Genomic DNA, 19,442 nt, shown 5'->3' on the forward strand with positions numbered 1-19,442 from the left:
GACTTATTTTTCTAATTATACTCGTAAAAATTATAAAATATAATCTCTAAAATATTTTTAAAAAATATTTAATATTATATAATTTTATCGCGTTTCAAAATATTTTGAAAATATGTTTATCATTAAAAAAAAATATTTTTCGCAGCATTTTAAAGAATCGGGTGTGATTTTGCCATTTTGGTATTTTACCTCTCCCGCCAAACACAAACTCTTCCCGTTCTAAATTTTCATTTTTTCTTATTTTTGTTTTTAATAGTCCAGCTGATCAGAGTAATCAAACCGGATTTGCCCCACTTGGTTTGATTGAAAACCCAGTAACCCGAATATTTTGGCCAGGCCAAGTCATCTTTCGGATCGTCCATTCATCAAATGACCAAATCCGTTGGAACTCGATTTAACCCGTCCGTTTTCATAACCCAGGATCCGATGGGTTTCGAAAACCCGAATTGGTTCATGATTAATAATTTTTTAAAAGGGATAAACGACGTCGTTTCATGCCAAAACTCCAAACCCTGGTTTTACTCGTCAATCCTCAGTCCTCAGTCCTCACTCGTCCCTCTCATCAGCTATTCAGCTCATCAATCTCTCACACTCCGTCTCTCTCAGTCTCTCAAACTCTCTGTCTTCTTCATTCACTCCACTCACAGCCCACAACGGCCAACACTCACCCGAAGCAACCAGCAGCTCAGCTCAATCATTCCGTCTCCGGCGTCTGTGTCGCCGCCTTCTTGGCCTCGTCATCGCCGGCTCAGTCAAGCAGAAGCAGAAGCAGAAGCAGAAGCAGAAGCAGCCAGCAACACGCCCCTTGTTTGGACGTCGTCATCTTCTTGGCCTCGCTGTCTCTGCCTTCTCGCCGGTCTCGTCGCCGTGGTGAGTCCTTGCCTTCTCCTGTGTTCCTTAGTTCACAGCTTCCTGCCTTCTTCTTTAACTAATTAATTAATTTGCCATTTTATTGTAAATCATCACTGAATTTTAATCATGTTTCTGATAAAATTAATACCGTACTGTAGATACTATAATTACAAAAAGGAAGAAGGGACAAAAGTACAGCTGAAAGTTTATATACTGGACACGATTACACTACAATCATTTAATGAGTCACGCATGCACACCATTTATATACCGAGTATATAAATGGTGTGCATGCGTGACTCATTAAATGATTGTAGTGTAATTGTGTCCAGCGTATGAACTTTCAGGTGGACTTTTGTCCCTTCTTCCTTAGAAAAAATATGAAGTCCTGTAGAATGAAATAAATAACCATTGTCGTCTTAGTTTGCATGCCAATGAATTTCTGTGAAAATATTTTATTTAGTCCTGTAGAACAAAGGTAGGCAACATGCCACTTGGAGTTCAACACTTGAATTTCTGTGAAAATATAGAATTTGGAATTTAAACCAGAGAGGTAAATGTGGTCTAGTTATGGTAGGATTTGAAATTTGATTATTATGGAAAAAGCATTGCTTTGTTGTAAATCCCGTGAATTCAGTGAGTTTGTTTTAGGTAGTTACTTTGAGATTTGTTTCCTCATGTCTTGGGTAAGACTTTGTTTTGATGTTCTTTATTTTCTGTCTTTAGTGACTTTGTTTTCCATTTTACCTATTTTAGTGGTTGCATAAGAAGAGGTTGTTTCTGCTGCACTCTAAGAGAGAAGAGGCCTTTTTGTGCTATACGACAATTCTCAATTCTATTCTAGAGTGTTATATTTGCATGTCTTTTTCGTTTTTCATTATTTGGACTATTTATGCAATTATGCTTCAGCTAAATGTCTACTGAGCCAAATTGCCATCTAAAGAAGTGTTTATTTGTTGCGTTTTACTGTTATCTCACTATCCCCTATTTTCTCATCATGAAAACGCATCACCAATTCATCTGCAGAATATCGTAAAATGGCATTCAAAGGTTCCCTTAGAGAGTTGCAAGATTCTTTTAGCACCTTGTTTCCTAATGTGCAATACTGACCTTTCAGTCAAGCAAAGCTAAGCTTGGTGCCTCTTTAACATAAATTTTATGTTATGGATGAAACCTGGTTTTGATTTTGATGATATTTGTGCAGCAATGCAAGTTATATGAATTGTTTCAGTTTTATGCAGTGTTTCTTTTCTGGATTTTTTGTTTCGCATAATATGATGAGTGTATATTGTTATGGATGCTGTCATTTCTTTAGTATTGTAATGAACAATTGATCCAAGACTAATTGCTTATGTTCTGGTGTATTTTTTGTCATGCATACAATGATGAGTCCTAAGTGTATAATCTAATCAAAAGTTATAGTTCGTTATAGAGTTGGTCATTTGTATTTTGTATAACAATGATGATGCAGACGAACACTTGATTAAAAAAAATACTACGCATTATTGGTTAATCTCCATCCGATGGAAGTCAGCTGTTTCTTAATATTTTTTAATGATAATTATATTGAAGAAATCATGTACTTTGAGCACGTACTTTTCTGTTTGAATGGCAGATATATAGCTTTGGAAAATTGGTTTGAAGCCTTATTTATCTGAAACTTATCTTTTATGCAATATATATAAAATATATAATGTCATGTATGTGGAATTTTGTATATATCATATTTTAATCAGGTTCGGATATACTTTTATCCTAATTGAATGGTAAATGCTTGTGTCATCCAGCTAGTTCAATTATTTGAATTTTGATGCACTCAGCATACTGTACCAATCTTTCCCTTTAATGCTTAATCAGTGGAACTTTCATACTACTAAGTAGGAAAATTGTTGAAGCAAAATATTAGTGTAGTTTAGTTTAATTTAAATATTTCATCCTCTGGTAGAACATGAAGTGATGATTACAAACAAGTGTGAAAGTGCATGAGTCAAATTCAGGGGCAATTTTTGTGGACATGGGACACCCAATTTAGAATCTACTTGCTTCATTATATACCTAACTTATCGCATCTTCAGAACCGTTCCTTTCTTATCACTTCCCATGAATCTGTGTGTTTGAGATGAAATGGTGTTAAGGTTTCCCGTCAAGATTTAAACAGTTGAGAACCTATGACAATTATGGCACCTTATTATGAAACCCAAGTTTCCTAATTGTCGTGTATATGTCACCATGCTGCATGTGTTTTGCTGACAAACATTAAGGATGAGAGGTTGAGGGTGCACGAAAAATATGTAAAAGTCTTTATAGATAAAAGGCACTTCATTCCTACTCTCTATGAAAAACGGCTTCACTAATCAGTGTCTTCAAATTTAGTTAAAGATATGCCTACTCTACATGAAAACCTCTGTGCTCGACGGCTTCAAATTTACATTTTCGCCACTGCTCATGTGCTACTCGTCTTCTAGTTGCATTCTATTCGCTTCCTGTTCCCTGCTCCATTTGGTAACACCTATTTGGCTGCGAATTATGATTAGCTTAATATATTTAAACCCTGACCCTTGCATAAGGACCTATTTCTGATTATTTGTTATTCCTATTATGTTTTTGCAATGTTTTTACTCTGCACTATGATGCTCACTGATTTGGTTGATAATTAAATTCAAAGAGGGGGAGAAAAAGAAGCAGAGCTTTAAAAATGGAAAGCTCTTTTGTGATTGGGAGAAAATTCTAGCTATTTCTTTTCTGTTGATACATCTTAAATTGATTGATTTGTAATGTAATTGAAGTGTCAATGTCCACAAGGTAACATAAGGCATTAAGTGTATCTTCTAATTGGTAAGTTACTTTCTTTCCAGCTTCATTGATAACATTATTAAAAATTAGATATCACATGCAAAGGGATAAAAGTATGTGATTGAGATATTACATTATCTTGTTCTGTTTTCATATTTGGTGATAAGGTGATTCATAGTATCTGATGTATATGAAATTTGAATTTCAAAGAGTAAATTTTATTTTTCTTAAGTGCATAAATGAATCAAGTATTATTTTGTTTTAGTTCAGTGCAGTTTATGCATCATTGCTGAGACTCTCATTTAGTTTTCATTAGAGTTCGCAGGATTAGGGAGACACGGTTGATTTATCAGGACGCCTAATATCTCAAATGCACACCGTCAATGAGCTCTTAGAAAGACATGTGCAACATCTACGGCATACTGTCTGACGATCATGGTTTCAGAAAGGTATAACAGCATTTTCAAGCTGATAGTTACGATACAAAGAAGCTGTATGTTTTGTGCTTAGACTTGTTGAAATCAGTAAACGAAGATAAAATGGTCGAGTGTTTTGTTATGATTGTTAGTCTGTTACTTATTTATGCTGTTAATAGTTTGTTCAATTTTGAACTGTTTATGGTTGTTTCTTGTTAGTAATTTGATATTGTTGATTATTATGGTTGTTTAGAGTATCAATTTTCAGTTATGGCTGTTGAATGATTCTGATTTGGTTGGTTGATATTTCAGAATGTAGGAGAATGATGGTTCAGGGGCACAATTTGGTGTTTTAATTAATTCTAGGATTTGATGCTTTGATTGTCTGTTATATTTAAATTGGAACTTAGAGAGCTTAATTATGAATATTTGAAGATATTTGTTGTAACTTCCACTACGAATTTGATTTATTATGTGCTTTGTGGTGAAATTGTCAACCCAGAACGCTTATATTTGAGTAAAATTTCTATGATATATATCTTACGCACTAAAAGAGTATTTCATAACAAGTAAACTCGTAAGAGTCTAGGAATTGAATTTAGGTGAGTTCTACGAGTTTATTTAGACTTGCGAGTTTGACAACTTTGATTGCAATATTAACTACCTTTATTTAATATATTTAGTATAACCATGACATTATAATAAGAATTAAATTTTCATGCCTTGCCAGTGTCAGCCTCAAAAGTCAAAAGACAATTTGTTCATCAAAAGATTTGGATTTACCTACCCTTTATGTATTTCTTCCATTGTCAGCCTCAGTTACTGGCAACTCACTCTTTGTTCTCTCTCCTCCTTGCCCATTCTCCTACGAAACCCTAATTCCCAATTTCTCTCAAATTGATACTCCAGTTCTCTCAAATGGTCCATAACATATCCATGTTAAATTCTCTCTGACACTCACGCCGCTGACGCCTTCACTGGAGGAAGGACACCGCCAAGTTCGAAGGTCCTGTCTCCTCCCTGCCTCCGTCAACCAGTGCTTTGTGTGACTGATGAGGTTACTTCCGTTGCTGTCATGGGTGTCTTGTCTGCCATACAACCCTTTGAGTTGCACCACCACCATACTGCATCCACCACTTCACCCTTGTTCTGTGTATGATGTTTTCTGCGCCTTCTCACAGAATCTGTTGACTTGGAATTTGGGTTCTTGGGGGTTTGTGGGTATGTGTTTGTTTGGTATTTCTTGTGGGTTAGCATAGCATGCGCTCTAGAATTTTGACGGGACATGGCTTGAAAAAACTGGAGAAAAGTGTAGATTTGTATTTGCCTTTTTCTTTTTCTTTTGATAGCTACAAAATTTCTTTTATTTATTCATTTTAGTTAGAGTGAATCAATTTCAGAGAAGATTTTAAAGTTGCCATCTTGTGTTAAAATTAGCATTATCACTGAAGTAAATTTTGATCTACAAGTTATGCATAACCCCTCTTCTCTACGCTGTTCAAAATGGCTTCTTATTTAGGTACCTACATAACTGTCATTGGTCTTCTTTGCAATGGGTACTACCATTGTGACTTTATTTTGCTCATTAATATATCTGGAATTTTCTTGGCATTCATTTTGCTGTGGTTTAATCTGTAATTCTGTACAATGAAATTATAACAAGTCAACAACGTAGAATTAGAATCACTCTTGCATAAATAATGACAGGAGTCATTTTGGATAGATTACATTATTGGGAACTCGCAACTGATTTGTGTAGCGTACACACTTCATATGAGGAATAAAAATTAGTGTCTCTTTGAACTTAAAATATTGACTGTGGCTACTATATGATTAAAAAGTGTAGGAGCAAAGTTGAATCTGAGTTGTCTAATATCTGCGCAGATATCATGACTGTTATTATTAACACCTTATTCCTTCTTGTTCTGGTGGCCAACCTAGTGTTTACTTCAATAAGATGCACGGGATATCGTTCTCTCTTTTCATTCTCTCTGATGTCTTTCTGTTTGAGGAATTTGGAATTTCACTGTTTTTGCTTTGTTATTTGCAGGAAGGGCGACTATTATCAGTATCTGGCCAAATTCAAGTGTGGTGATGAGAGAAAGGAGGCTGCTGATCAGTCCATGAAAACATATCAAGTTTTCTTCTATTTATCTGTGTGCTGTTAAGGGTGCTGGATGTTTCTTCATGCCATGCCTTTTAGCGTAATTTATTCATTAAACCAGAGAATAAAGGTGTTTATCTTATCTTTCCCTAAACAATTTACATTTATCAGTAGCAACGAAATAATAAATGAGTATAGCATGTGAGAAAGTGATGGTCTTCTTATATATAATAAAGTGTAAAGGGTCATCTAGTTTAGGAGAGTCTATTTTTAATTTAAACACTTAAGATTTAAGACTAAAATCATTCCTATTGATTGGAAACACAAATTTCAGAATAGTCTCTCTAATATGATATTGGCTTTAATGATCTCTTAGTTACATTTGATCGAAAACTTGTTGATAATAGCATCAAATTCATGTCAGCTGTGACTTTGGGTGGTAGCTCCATTTCCTCCCTAACAGAAAACATCAATTCAACATAGATTATGTTATCTCTTTCTCTCTCATTCAGCATAACTTTTTAGCTATGCATTTATTCCTATCTTCTGCTAGATTATATATGATTCTAGTTCTCATTTTTTTTAGGGTAAACTACTATTTTTGTTCCTAATGTTTAGGACAAGTCTCAATTTTGTCTCTACCATTTGAAACGTCATATTTTTGTGCCAAATATTTTACTTTGTCCTAATTTTGCACCAAACGTTATGTTGCTAGGTAAATTTTCTCTTTTTTGTGTTTTTTCCTACAGAACAACACACCAGAATCCATACGACTAATTTCCATGCAGACCTTCACTTCAATGATGAACGAAATTCTAAACCCTTCAACACCAAAAAGCACGGTTTCATCAATCTTCAAAACCCTAATCCACTCCCTCCTCCATTCTCCAGAATCACACCACAGCCAAATCCTCAAGCTCATAACTGACCTCTCTTCCCACCACCCTTCCCTTGCCCAACTCGCCCTTGACTCGCTCCAATCCATGTTGCCTCAACTCACCGACCCGCCGAGTCAACTCACCATTGAGTACCTAGATGCACTTGTCAACATCTCGGAGAGGCCCGTGGAGGTTGACGACTCTCTCTTCACGTCGATATGCCTGGCGGCATCGTTTCCGGTGAGGCTTTGGATGGTGAGGAATTCAGGTTGCCGGGTCATGGTTCGACCCAAGTTGTTGTACCCGGTTTTGATGGGGATGACGAAGGAGCCTTACCCATGTGTGAGGGAGGAATCATTGGAAGCATTGGTTCGGTTGGGAGAGTGTGCAGTTTTTGAGGAGGTAAGCTTGGTGAAAGGTTGCTATGAGCGTGGTGTTCAGCTTCTAAGTGATAATGAAGATTGCGTGAGGATCTCTGCTGTTCGAGTTGTAAGTACCTCCTTTACAATCACAGGATGAAAGAAATTTAGGATAAAATACATATGTTGCATCTTTTCATTTATTCATTTTTATTTTATTGTCTAGCATATATATATATGTCTTGTCTTTTACTTCCTACGATATAAAGGAGATTGGAAGGAGTTTGTTGCACTCCCCCCCCCCCCCCCCCAACCCACAATTTGAATAATGCTAGTTATATGTATTTCAGGTAGCTCTATGGGGCCTGATGTTAGCATCTTTTAATGTAGATATGAAGACCTATTGGTCCAACGAAGTATTTGCCATGGTAAATTTGTAGTTGTAGATGATGGCAGTTTTATGTGCTAAAGGTTCCAAACTTTTTATTATATATATATATATTTTAAATTTAAATTTTTATATTAAGTTTCTGTTTTAGTTTTCTACTTCTAGCCATTATTGCAGTTGTTGGCTTGTTATGTTAACATCAAATTTCTTTGCATGTGAATGTAGCTCTGTTCTGTGGTGAGAGATATGAACATGAAGGTCAGGGTTGAAGTTTTTAATGGCCTTGGAAAGATGGAAATAGTATCCAAGGAACTTCTTATGCAAAGCTTGTCAAAGAGGGTTTTAGTTTTGGATCAAAGCCCAACTGAACAATTTGTGCTGCTTGCAAGTAATGTCGCTGGTGCACTAGTTCATGGGGTTGAGGATGAGTTCTTTGAGGTATCTTTCAAGAACATACTACCAAGTCATATATTGTACCTTGCTTTCAGAGGTTCATAATAATAAAAATTTAAAATAAATAAATAAAAAAACTGACCACTGCGAACTGAGTTTCATGACTTAGGTGCATTATACTTGTGTTAATATATGAATGAATGACTGATTTTCTGCTTAAACTGAAGGTCCGGAAGTCTGTATGCCAGTCCTTACGCGCCCTGACGGTACTCTCAGTTGAGTTTGCTCATGCAGCCTTAAACTTGTTAATGGATGTCTTGAATGATTATAAAGTGGAAGTTCGGTTCCAAGCTTTAGAAACTATGCATCACATGGCAATCAATCATTGTCTAGAACTTCAGGAAAATTACATGCATAAGGTATTAAGGTTTGTTCCTCATCCTTAATCATTTTTCTTGATGTCCTATATATATTTTGGAGCCTAAACTTCATTATTTGCAATTAATTGAATCTCCTTGTTGATGTATCAAGATGAGTACAATCTTTCTGTTTTTTTTTCAAGCAGAAAGATTACCCTATGAAAATTTGTGATTGGTATCATTTGTGTGTTTCATTATCTTTTGCAGTTTCTTGATGTTCTAGAGGACAATAGTAGTGAAGTGAGATTTTCTGCCAGGAAAATAGTTCGACTAATGAAGCTAAGAAATCATTTGTTGTTCAAATCAACTATGGATGTTCTTCTAAAAAATTTAGACAGCTATCCACAGGTTTGCTTTATTTCCATCTCATTATGTTTATGTTTTCCCAAATGGCATAGTGATGCATCTTCATTCAATTTTCAAGATACAAGTTAGTTCTATGATAGACTAGATAAAACTCTGATTTCATTGCTTATGAAAAATTCATTTCACTGGTATAATTTCAATCAGTCAAGCTAGGTGTACACCAAAATCATCTACCAGTGTAGAATACACATTGAAATACAAAATGCAGATTAAAAATAAGTTAAATTATATATGTATTTATTCTCAAATACATGGTGGTTGATTTTGGTAGCTGATTTTAGTGTGCAAATAACATTTTTGAATTTCAATTGATATTGATGAGTTAACTACATTGTTCTTCAAGTTCATTCTCACTTTTCTCTTGATATTCTTCTGCCGATATCCATTTCTGTTCTTCATTTCGGTCTAATTTTTTCTTTTAAAAAAATTATTATTTATGGAGCAAGTTATGCACACAACTCCATTTTAGTAATTCTTTACTGTTGCGCTCTCCCTATGCTTGACATTTAACCTTTTTCTTACTAGGATGAAGCTGATATATTTTCTGTTCTCTCTCATCTTGGCCGAAATCACAAGCAATTTGTAGATTTAATTGCAAATGAAATCGCTGATGAGGTATACTTTCTCGGACTGTAATTTAACCATAGGATATCTATATACAAATTTGGCACGTTGGCCTGCCAATGAAATAAAAAGTACCTATTGTCCTTGAAAGAATGGCATTGATTATCCCTTTGATATCCTCCTCACAGGTAACAGCAAGTTTTGAAGGAAATAGAGAATTTAATAGTGCAAGGATGGCTGCTCTGTTAGTCCTATCTATATCTGCTCCATTCTTGAATGCAGATGTTGGCCCTATACCACCAGTAATATTTTCTTTTGCGGCTACATTTTTAAGTAGGATTTGTTGCGCCTTTAGTGATGTCATGAATCGAGACACCCTCTTGGAGTACCTTATTCAGAAAAGCAGCTCGATGGTGCAACCTGAAGTAAATATTAGTAATGGGGAAGGACAGAATCCCTTGGCCAAAGACGATGTTCAAAATGTTGCTGGCAATGAGATGATTCATTCTGAAATAACTATCAACAATGGGGAAGGACAGTTGCCTTTATCCAAATACAATGTTCAAAATGTTGCTTTGGAAATGAAGCCGCCAAATGATGTAGGCCAACATAAGCAGCCAGTGCATGATAGTGTTGTTCTAACCTACATAAACTACATCCTTGTGAAGCTCCCTAATATATGGCCAAAGGTACAATCTTATTCTGCAAACGAAGTGCTATGTTCCTTGAGGTAAGAACTGTTTTATAGCTACCAACATTTGTTCCTTAAGATGCGTTTTACTACCTGCAATATTGTTTTAAATGTGCACGTGAACCCAGATCCACGTAGAGTCTTCACTTTCAGTAATCAGCATCACGATTGTGGGATCTTGCTTTGTTTGTATGTGCTTAGTATGATGAAGGGTTTCTGGTTCGGTGCCTATCTTTGTGAGGGCTTCAAGTTTTACTTAAACTGATTCTATACAATATGGATTTCTGTTTAAATCTTTTGATGGTTTAATTCAGCCTGTATACATCTTTCGAAATACATATCTGATATTGTCCCTTGCCTTTTGTCATTTTTCCCATTTGGGGGATGATGATATTAATGTAGGCATTGGAAGGAAGAATTGACATCTTTGACATTTGACTCTTCTGCTCCTGCTGATGCTTCAGCATTTGCTTTATTGTATCTTAAAATAATAAAGTTGGTCGTAGAAGTCTGGGATCACTTGGTGCGAAAAACGGAGGTGGTCTCTGGAACGGTTGAATTGGAAGACAAGTTGGAAAAGCTTGACAGGAGGGCTAAAGAATTGATGAATCGTTTTGTAGGTTTCTCTGCAGAAGAGGAAATCTCTGTTCTGGAGCTAATTTTGTTGACTTACACCCTCAGGCTTTGCAGAGCTGAAATCTGCAGTCGCAATTTCATATTCAAGAGGATGACGATCATATATTTACGCACCGAGTCATTCCTTAAATTGAGATCAGATGTTGCTTCCGGTTTTGTAGCTGAACTTGGGAACTTAATACGTGAAAGTAGCAACGGTGGAGCTTCCTGCAGTTCACTTGCTTTTGATAACTGTCTAAAGTTGTTCTCCCCGAAGCGGTTGATGATTCCCGAAGGAATCAGACATAGAAGGGCAGAACTAAGTATTCCTAACAATTGCCCTGACTATCCTCTTCCCTTTGCACCAGGACTAACTGCTAGTATACCATGTGACATAACAATACATAACATTTCAAGCAACTGCAGAGCGTGGGTTAGAATGTGTATAAATGATGGCTTTACACAACATGTCTACTTAGATTTGCAAAGTTTTGAAGTATCGGGAGAGGTGAGAAAAATTTCTTATGCTGTGCCATATTACAGAACCCCAGAAGTTGATTCTTTCAACTTGAAGGTTTGCATTGGTTTAGAATCTTTGTTTGAGAATGTTACTCCAGTCCAAGCACATGGGGGCCCAAAATGTGAACTGGTACTTCTATGTGAAGAGAAAATAGTTTATCTTTCGAGGGTCTTATAAAAACGAAGTTATGGCCAATTATCTTTAGCTTATCAAAGATTAATTTATCTAATATTCTAAAATTAAATATCAGAAATTGAATTATTTTTTAATCGAAATTAATTTGCAAAAAAAAAAAATGTTGAAATCAAATTTTGAGGGTCAATAACCAACAAAGGAGGATCCTACAGCTAATAAGTGCTCAAGTAATGTAGTAACGCTTGCTTTTTAATAATTGTAATTAATCTATATATTGAATTAGGAGATTGAAAACATCTTTTTCACATTTTAAGTTGATTAAAAATGAAAAAAGGGTGACTTGTACAATTAACCAAACAATGAAATTTATATACACATTAAGTGTAAAACTAAACCATTTATGCACACACAAACTCGGCCACAAGCCCACAAGCACCTTACTTGAAACAATCACTAGCTCTATGAATTATTGGCATTGAAGTAAACAAAAAAAGCAATGCCAACATAGAGAAGGATTTAGAGTAAGAAAAGACAATCTCTGCCAATGAGCCTCAACTTAAATGGCATATCTCCCCCTCCCCACCTCAAAGGTCAAGGGTTCAAACCCTAGAGATTGCAATGGAAAAAAAATGTGGTAAAAAGTGTAAGAAGTATGTGGGTGTGTTGTGTACCTAGGATTGGGAGGTGTTCAATTCATTGACCAAAAAAAAAAAAAAAAAAAAAAAAAAGAAAAGACAATCTCTTCATCCTGTGACTTTACAAAAAGCAATGGTGATTATGAACATCCTTCTGTTTACTCATGACCGCAGGCAATTGCGGACAAGAAACACCTTTTCGCAACCGAGGTTCTGCAAGTTTCTTGCCATCCCTGACCTTCCTTATAATTCTCAACCTGTAAAGTATATTCATTTAGTCATAAGGAAATAAGGCGTTAGGCTTGTCATAAGGTATCACTGTATCAGCAAAAGATGCAAGTGACAAAAGGACCTCCAAAGATACGCTGTATTTACAAAAAGAACCAAATGTATATAAGTATATAAGCGAATTGACTGAACATTTGTTAAGTTTGTCAAACAGAACATATCTTTGAAGGATCAATTTGCCAAAATTGTAATATTTCAGAGGTCAAAATGGTTATTTAGAATTACCGTATCTACAATGTTGTCACCAGATTTAACTCCCCCAATCACAAAAATAGATTCATTGATGACTGCAGCAGCAAAGTAACCCCTAGGGTGATTCATTGGTTCTCCCATCATCCATGTGCCAAGACGGGGATCAAACACTTCAAGGCTCGGAACCATTGCACTTCCATCAAAGCCACCTAGAGTGTACCTGCGAAGACGGATTAAGAAGCTTAATTAGTCAGGCATGGAAAATTCAGAACAGGATACTGATCTCCAATTAGAATGACAGTCATCTATACAATTTTATTCTGTAAATGGTCATATTACAGAACACTCAGAGGACACTTATGCAAATTGTAATCCCTAATGCGTCAAGAGAGAGAAGAGGAGTCAAGCTCACAGTTTTTCATTTAGAACAACTAATGAGTGGCAGCCACGCCTCGTATTCATGCTTGGGATTTTGGACCAAGAATGTTCCCTGGGATCAAATCTTTCAGCAGAGCTGCATTTACATTAAGTGTCACTCATGTCAGAACAGATACAGTTTACTAAATGCAATTCACAATATTTGTCACTTTCGGTGTATTAGTCATTCTCACAATAAACAACGAAACATTTTATATTAAACAACTTTGTAATTTAATCTGAATTTTGAGTTCCTTAATTGGCATGTGAACGAGTAAAGTGAAAAATATTGTGAACCAGACGGAGTATACACTATTTAATATATCAAAATCTTACTTCAAATAATCGTTTCCATCAAATCCACCAGTAGCATAAAGCGCACCGTTGAGTTCAACAGCAGCAAGAGCAAATCTCTGGAATATAGAAATGCATTCAAGCAATAAGTTCAGTATTTTCATAGGCTTTTCAAAGCACTACAAAATACAAATGGATCTCTCTCTTGATTATTTGGTGTCTGTGATGTTTGGAGAAGAGAGTCGAGTGAGGCAGAAATTTGATTACATTACAGAGGCAACTAATACAAAAGTATTGGACCTTTAAGGTAGATAACACTAATTACCAATCCCAGCATATGAAACTATATCATTAAATAACCATCAACGAAACATCTAAGCTCTCTTTAATTGAACAAATTGAACTTGCGCACACACAAACACAAAACACAAGAGGAACACCTAGTAAAATATTGGTTTATAGCTGCTATGTTAAGAATCTTATTCCTCAAAAATCAAGGAAATAAAGACTTCAGAACTGTTGTTTTACATTTATCTATAATTGTACCTCTTAAATCTCAATCAAGACCTGAACTATTTACCATATGACAGCAACACTTTACCTTTTCTAGCATTGAGCGTGTGGTGATCCACCGTCCAATGTCTAAATCTAGCATCTCAACGTCTGAAAAGCAGTCAACTCCATTGCCGCCACCAACAGCAAATATCTTCTTATCCAAAACAGCTCCAGATAAGCTTCCTTTCTTCTGGTTCAGTGCAGGACACAAGGTCCAGTTGTCAAGAATCGGGTTATATGATTCAACTACAAACACGGAAGATAATAATCTTTCTCAGAACTTCATCTTTGTTAAAATAAATAAATAATAAAACCATCACAAGATCCCATACCAGTATCATACCAAACAAGACCATTTCCACCGCCAAAAACATAAATATCACCATTGAACTGCACGACCGAAGCATATGAACGTATTGAGCTCATGGGCTTGAGAGACTTGATAGCATTTTGTGAAGTAGAATACATGTCCATACTTGGCAACCAAGATTCTCCATCAAAGCCTCCTATTAGAAACAATGAATCTTTGTGGTCTAGATGGAGCTCTCGAGATGACTTGGTTAATGTCTTCTCAACATGTGTCATAACATTAGATGCAGATTCCAATAATGTACAACGATCTCTTAGATGCTGAATTTCTGACAAAGCCTCCTTCTAAAAGGCAGATAGAAATAGATCAATAAATATGGGGAAACATGCTATGCCTGATAGGATACAATGATTTATCTTAATTCAATACCACTCAGAAATGTTGTTCAAATTACCAAACTAACTATTCATTATTTACAGTCATTTATATTGTGTTCAGTTTGCTTCGAAAACTTACCTATTTTAAATTGTGTAGTCTCAAACTTAATGGAATTGGATGGCAGGAGAAAGAGCCAAAATAATAATAATAATAATAAAAACAATAACAAAAAACAGAAAGTAATGAATGTATTTAAACTTAGAACCATCTTGTTTTATTTGTTATCCCCCCATTTCATTAATGCAGTCACTGCGGCAGAAACAAACCACTTCAAGCAGTAGCAGAGGTTCAAATTTTAATATGGAGATAAGTACATAACAAGAATTTATAAATAAGGTTGATTGAGAAGTTCCACATACTTGGTCAATTGGTATGAAGACTATACATTTATGCATGCCAATAAATCAACAATACAATTTAACATGATACCAATGGAGAAGCAATTGAGAAAAATAATTAAGAATAGCATCTACAACATAGCAAAGAGTCCCTACCAGTTTCTGCTCCAGGTAACTATTCCTCTCGGTCTGCATTTTCTTGAAAGCTGTCAGTTCTTTGACCTCTTGCACCAACTAAAAAAAAAACATATATCGAGTTAGTTGCTTACGAATAAAATTTATAATATTTTTAATATTTTCCATCAAATATCCTCAACAACCTGGGTTATGTCATATTGATATTCCAATGAAGGACTAGGATCCACTTTCTTCTCTAAACCAGCTGGTGCCTCAGAATTATCCTTTTCGATTGGACACATATTATTTGCAGCAGCGGTATCATTTACATAATCTGGCGAAGAGAGATTTTGTCTTTTACTGTTAAGAGACAGCTGCTTTAGTTTCAGAAATATGAGGTTCTTCTCATCCTGTTTTGCTTCCAGCATGCCTAAATGAGTATCCAATGGCTGGATGTCTTCGTCTAAAGTAGAATCATTTTCAGCGGATTCTGATATCGCACTGGTGTGAGCATATTGCTCCACATCCGATTCAAGCACTGTGAACTGTTCACTTTCCCTCAAAGTTTCATATGATGGAGGCGGCTGAGAAACATTTGCCAAATTCAGCATATGATGAGGGACAGAGCTACCAGGCACAATTGCTGTTGGTGTTAGCAAAGAAATCAGCTTGCTAGTTTGTGCATGGTCCAGCTCAAACCAGAAAAGGTTTTTATTGTAGTAGTTGTCTGCAATTGCATGTCTAAATTTATCCTCCGACAGTGGCTGGCACTGAAGCCGAACACGAATTTGCACCTTAATAGCAGAAAAGTATGAAGATGAGAGCTTGTTTCAGAATGTAATTGTCTTGAACAGAACAATAGTACTCTATAGCATGTGATACCTGTGCAGGATATTGTGTTCTCTCCGAACCATTAGCAGTCCATCCGTAAGGGTCTATAGACATCTTTCCATTGCTAGCCGCCTCGAAAATTCCATGAAGTTTCCTGTCGCTATAATTGAATAGAAACAGCGGCAACCCAGGTTCAATATTCTTCACATATGAGAAATGCTGAGTTGGTAAGCCTGTTTAAACAGATAAAAATTTCCATGAGTCGAATGCAACAACTGCCACCTTCAATTCAAAATATGGGAAAAAAATTACCATAAGCTAAGTGACAACTTTTATGCTGTTGATAATATAAGTTCCAATATGACGCTCATGTCAACTATATCAGTGACCATTCAGTAACTTCAATTTTAAAATGTTGATCATCATTCATCATTGTCACATGACACCTATTTGTTTCTAGATTCATACTTCTAATAGCCTTTTCCTATGGCAAATGCTGTAAACCAAAGAAAATCAAATGAATAACACTGACCAAAGAGTTGTTTAGAAAGACATTCTCTAATTGTATTATTCTTGCACCCAAATACAACACCTCCAAGTTGATTCTTCTCCAAATTTCTGCCAAATACAGTAGTGGTTGCTGAATTTGAAAGCGAAGATTGCCGCCTCCTGTACTGAGAATTTTGAGCCTTCTTCCCTGGTCCCATCCTAGCATAAGAGGATTAAGATCATTTCATAGGCAGTATGCAGACGAACTGAAAGAATATAGCAATTAAGTTACCAATATTCCACATAACGCATCAAAAAGGAGTAAAATAATAATAAGAATAATAAGAATAATAAATAAAAATAATAATCTTTGATAAGAATAATAAATAAAAATAATAATCTTTGAAGTAGCAACATAGAATCTTTGAAATATGTATTCAAAAGAAGAACAGGCTGATTGTATAAATACGTAGTAAATATACTTCAAGGTTCAAACAAATACGAAAGTATTGAATTCAAATTCCACCCTTTGATTTGGTAGAAAATCCAAATTCTATTTGGAAAAAAAAAAAAAGAAGAAAAAATATGAAATGCTCAGCAGTTAACGCAATGCAACAAGGGGAATCTTTTGCCCCAGTAATCCTACTTCCTGCGCTATATTCCAATTCACAAGAACCATGAAAACAATCAACACTAATTACAGAAGCACAATCACCCAATGTAGCTTTAACATCACTGTTGCATGTAGGTTCGATACTATTACTGCTTCGTACAAACCAGAAACAATAATAACTTCCATGTTTTTTAACAATTCAAGATCGCATTATGCAAAACAAGATATAAGAGAGAATAATAGAAGAAAACATGCTAAATACGTATACATAACCGAAGAAATGGGGTTTAACGAAATGTCTCAGAAACACCCTAAAGCGACATGGGAAAATGCAGAAGTGCAGAACTGAAGCTTATGATCAAGAAGTTCGGTAGGAAAAGCAAAAAAATAAAAATAAAAATACAAATATATCTTTTTGTTCTTACATTTTTTGTAATACGAATGACGAAGAGAGAGAGGACTTGCGGAGACTGAAGAGGAAGCGCGAAAGGGAAAGAGCGCATACGAGAAAAGAAAAGAAAAAGGAAAGAAAAGAATTACGCTTCAGATGGAACTTAGGAAAGAGGCTGAATGGCTGATGCTATAACTTCTTAGTCTCTGACTCTGCACATGAGCACATCGTGTTTTCTTTCTCTTGTTTAGTTGTTTTCCTTTTTTTTTTTTTCTTTTTCTTTTACCAGGACACCGAAAAAAATGATGAATCTTGTTTCAAAAATATTACTGTATATTAAAATTATTCGTCAAAATCAATTTTTATATATTTATATACAAATATATATAATTTAAATTTATTTTATATATATTTTATATTTTAATATATATTTTATTTTATTAATATAAAATATAAAAGTTAAAAGTTAAAATTGTAAGTATTTTGGGTATATCGTATAGAATAATGAAGAGATTGAACATGAGGTAAATCAGTAAGTTGGTCAAAATAGTGGAGTGTATCTTATTTTATATGTGATAAAAAAAGTGTTTTTAAAACTTAAAAATAAATTCTATTGTATTGCTATCAAACCGACTATACTTTATGGTACAAAGTGTTGGACGACCAAAAGATAAGCATGAATATAAGTTAAATGTGGTAAAACTTAAAAATAAATTTTATTATATTGCTATCAAACCGACTATACTTTATGGTACAAAGTGTTAGACGACCAAAAGATAAATATGAATATAAGTTAAATGTGGTAGAAATGAAAATATTGATATGGATGAGTAGTCATATGAATTGGAGTAGTATCTATTTTTTTTTTACCAAAAATAGAAGATTCGAATCCGCAACCTCATAATTGAATATGGAAAGACTATACTATTTGAACTATAACTCATTGACAAAACTTTGTTGTTGTTGTTATATATTTTATATTAATAATTAATTTTAATATATAAATAATATGATTGATTTTGTTTAGTACCGTACAAATCCTGGGGTTAGCAAATTGGTGATAAGTGCGTGATTTCAGAAAGATTCTTACTTTTATTTTTTTTTTTTTTACATTTTTCTTATCATACTTAATTTTTCATAATGTGTAATATGATATCACATTTTATAAGATTAATTGAAAATATTTATTTTCGTTTTAAATAATACTAAAGATTAAAATAAAAATCATCAATTAGAAAATTACTTTCAAGACAAGAGTATTCACCAAAAATAACGTTATTATTCATAAAACAACACATTTATTTCATATATCTAAAAATTTTTATCTAAAAAATAAATTTTAAATCAATTATATAATATGCATACTAAAAATCAGTTATTCTTATAAAATATATATTAAAATATAAAAATATATTTTAAAATAAATTAAATAATACATATATAATAATTTATTTAATGATTTATTTTGTATGTATATATAATATTTTTTTTATTTTTAATATAGCGTATGCTATGATACTTATTATTATGATAAATAGGAATTTTTTTCCAAAATTAATGTAATATTTTTTCTATTTGACCATTTTTAAATTTTAAAAAATAAAACAAAAAATATTAAATTATAAAAAATGTCTCAGGAAGTTTACACTTTATTATAGGGTAAAGTATTATTTTAGTCTTCAATATTTGGGTCGAATTCTAATTTGATCCCTAACGTTTTAAAAAACTTATTTTAGTCTCAAAAACTTTTAAATGTCCTATTTCAATTCCAAAAAATGTTTAAGCGGAATTATTGTTGTCCTACCATTAAATTTGACACAAATAGTTCGCACATTGAAGAGCCAATAACATTCGATTTCAGTATGTAAGTAAAATTGATCTACCAACGATTATTAATATAAAAGTTTTTTCTTTGATTTTTTTAAAATGTTGATGATTGATTGTTAGGATTTGGAGTTTTGTATAAAAAGAAAACTAAGGAGAAGAGTTACAAGAAGGCTTTCGTTATGTTTTTCTAACACATGGAAGAAGATATGACTTA

General features: G+C 34.2%; 2 protein-coding genes across 11 annotated transcripts; one reads left to right on the forward strand and one right to left on the reverse strand.

The window, feature by feature from the left end:
- The first annotated feature begins 486 nt into the window (after window positions 1–486).
- On the forward strand, window positions 487–11,597 carry LOC112743737 (protein SIEL). Of its 4 annotated transcripts, none has more exons than XM_025793061.3 (11): window positions 487–870; window positions 3,971–4,094; window positions 6,112–6,295; window positions 6,915–7,532; window positions 7,753–7,830; window positions 8,016–8,228; window positions 8,411–8,602; window positions 8,810–8,950; window positions 9,494–9,583; window positions 9,721–10,262; window positions 10,626–11,597. In XM_025793061.3, exons 3-11 carry the CDS (start codon window positions 6,239–6,241, stop codon window positions 11,533–11,535), a joined length of 2,841 nt encoding a protein of 946 aa, XP_025648846.1. In that variant the 5' UTR covers window positions 487–870; window positions 3,971–4,094; window positions 6,112–6,238; the 3' UTR covers window positions 11,536–11,597. The 4 variants fall into 4 exon arrangements, with proteins under 4 accessions (XP_025648846.1, XP_029148055.1, XP_025648847.1 ...); XM_029292222.2 differs by having other exon boundaries at window positions 9,721–10,221; window positions 10,626–11,553; XM_025793062.3 differs by having other exon boundaries at window positions 528–870; window positions 3,962–4,094.
- Window positions 11,598–11,841: 244 nt separating this feature from the next.
- On the reverse strand, window positions 11,842–17,673 carry LOC112743738 (uncharacterized). 7 transcript variants are annotated; one of them, XM_072214595.1, is made up of 12 exons: window positions 17,551–17,617; window positions 16,501–16,616; window positions 16,221–16,404; window positions 15,960–16,141; window positions 15,281–15,871; window positions 15,117–15,194; window positions 14,207–14,528; window positions 13,921–14,120; window positions 13,362–13,438; window positions 13,021–13,122; window positions 12,642–12,828; window positions 11,842–12,385 (listed from the first exon to the last, which is right to left on the reverse strand). In XM_072214595.1, the coding sequence occupies exons 4-12, from the start codon at window positions 16,020–16,022 to the stop codon at window positions 12,287–12,289; spliced, it is 1,719 nt and encodes a 572-aa protein (XP_072070696.1). In that variant the 5' UTR covers window positions 16,023–16,141; window positions 16,221–16,404; window positions 16,501–16,616; window positions 17,551–17,617; the 3' UTR covers window positions 11,842–12,286. The 7 variants fall into 7 exon arrangements, with proteins under 7 accessions (XP_072070696.1, XP_025648852.1, XP_072070695.1 ...); XM_025793067.3 differs by having other exon boundaries at window positions 17,436–17,592; XM_072214594.1 differs by lacking the exon at window positions 16,221–16,404 and having other exon boundaries at window positions 14,207–14,525; window positions 16,441–16,616; window positions 17,551–17,673.
- Window positions 17,674–19,442: the final 1,769 nt, after the last annotated feature.

This window comes from Arachis hypogaea, chromosome 14 (assembly GCF_003086295.3).
Source record: "Arachis hypogaea cultivar Tifrunner chromosome 14, arahy.Tifrunner.gnm2.J5K5, whole genome shotgun sequence".
NCBI classification, from domain to species: Eukaryota; Viridiplantae; Streptophyta; class Magnoliopsida; order Fabales; family Fabaceae; genus Arachis; species Arachis hypogaea.

Excerpts from the sequence above, each read along its gene's own strand:
- LOC112743738 (XM_025793063.3), bottom strand. Across the intron at positions 16,142-16,440 it reads TCTTTCTAAACAACTCTTTG|GCTTACCAACTCAGCATTTC; the intron begins GTCAGTGTTATT and ends CTGTTTAAACAG. Across the intron at positions 15,872-15,959 it reads GAACACAATATCCTGCACAG|GTGCAAATTCGTGTTCGGCT; the intron begins GTATCACATGCT and ends TCTGCTATTAAG.
- LOC112743737 (XM_025793061.3), top strand. The coding sequence starts at position 6,239 with ATGTTTCTTCATGCCATGCCTTTTAGCGTAATTTATTCATTAAACCAG. Across the intron at positions 7,533-7,752 it reads GGATCTCTGCTGTTCGAGTT|GTAGCTCTATGGGGCCTGAT; the intron begins GTAAGTACCTCC and ends TATGTATTTCAG. Across the intron at positions 10,263-10,625 it reads GAAGTGCTATGTTCCTTGAG|GCATTGGAAGGAAGAATTGA; the intron begins GTAAGAACTGTT and ends ATATTAATGTAG.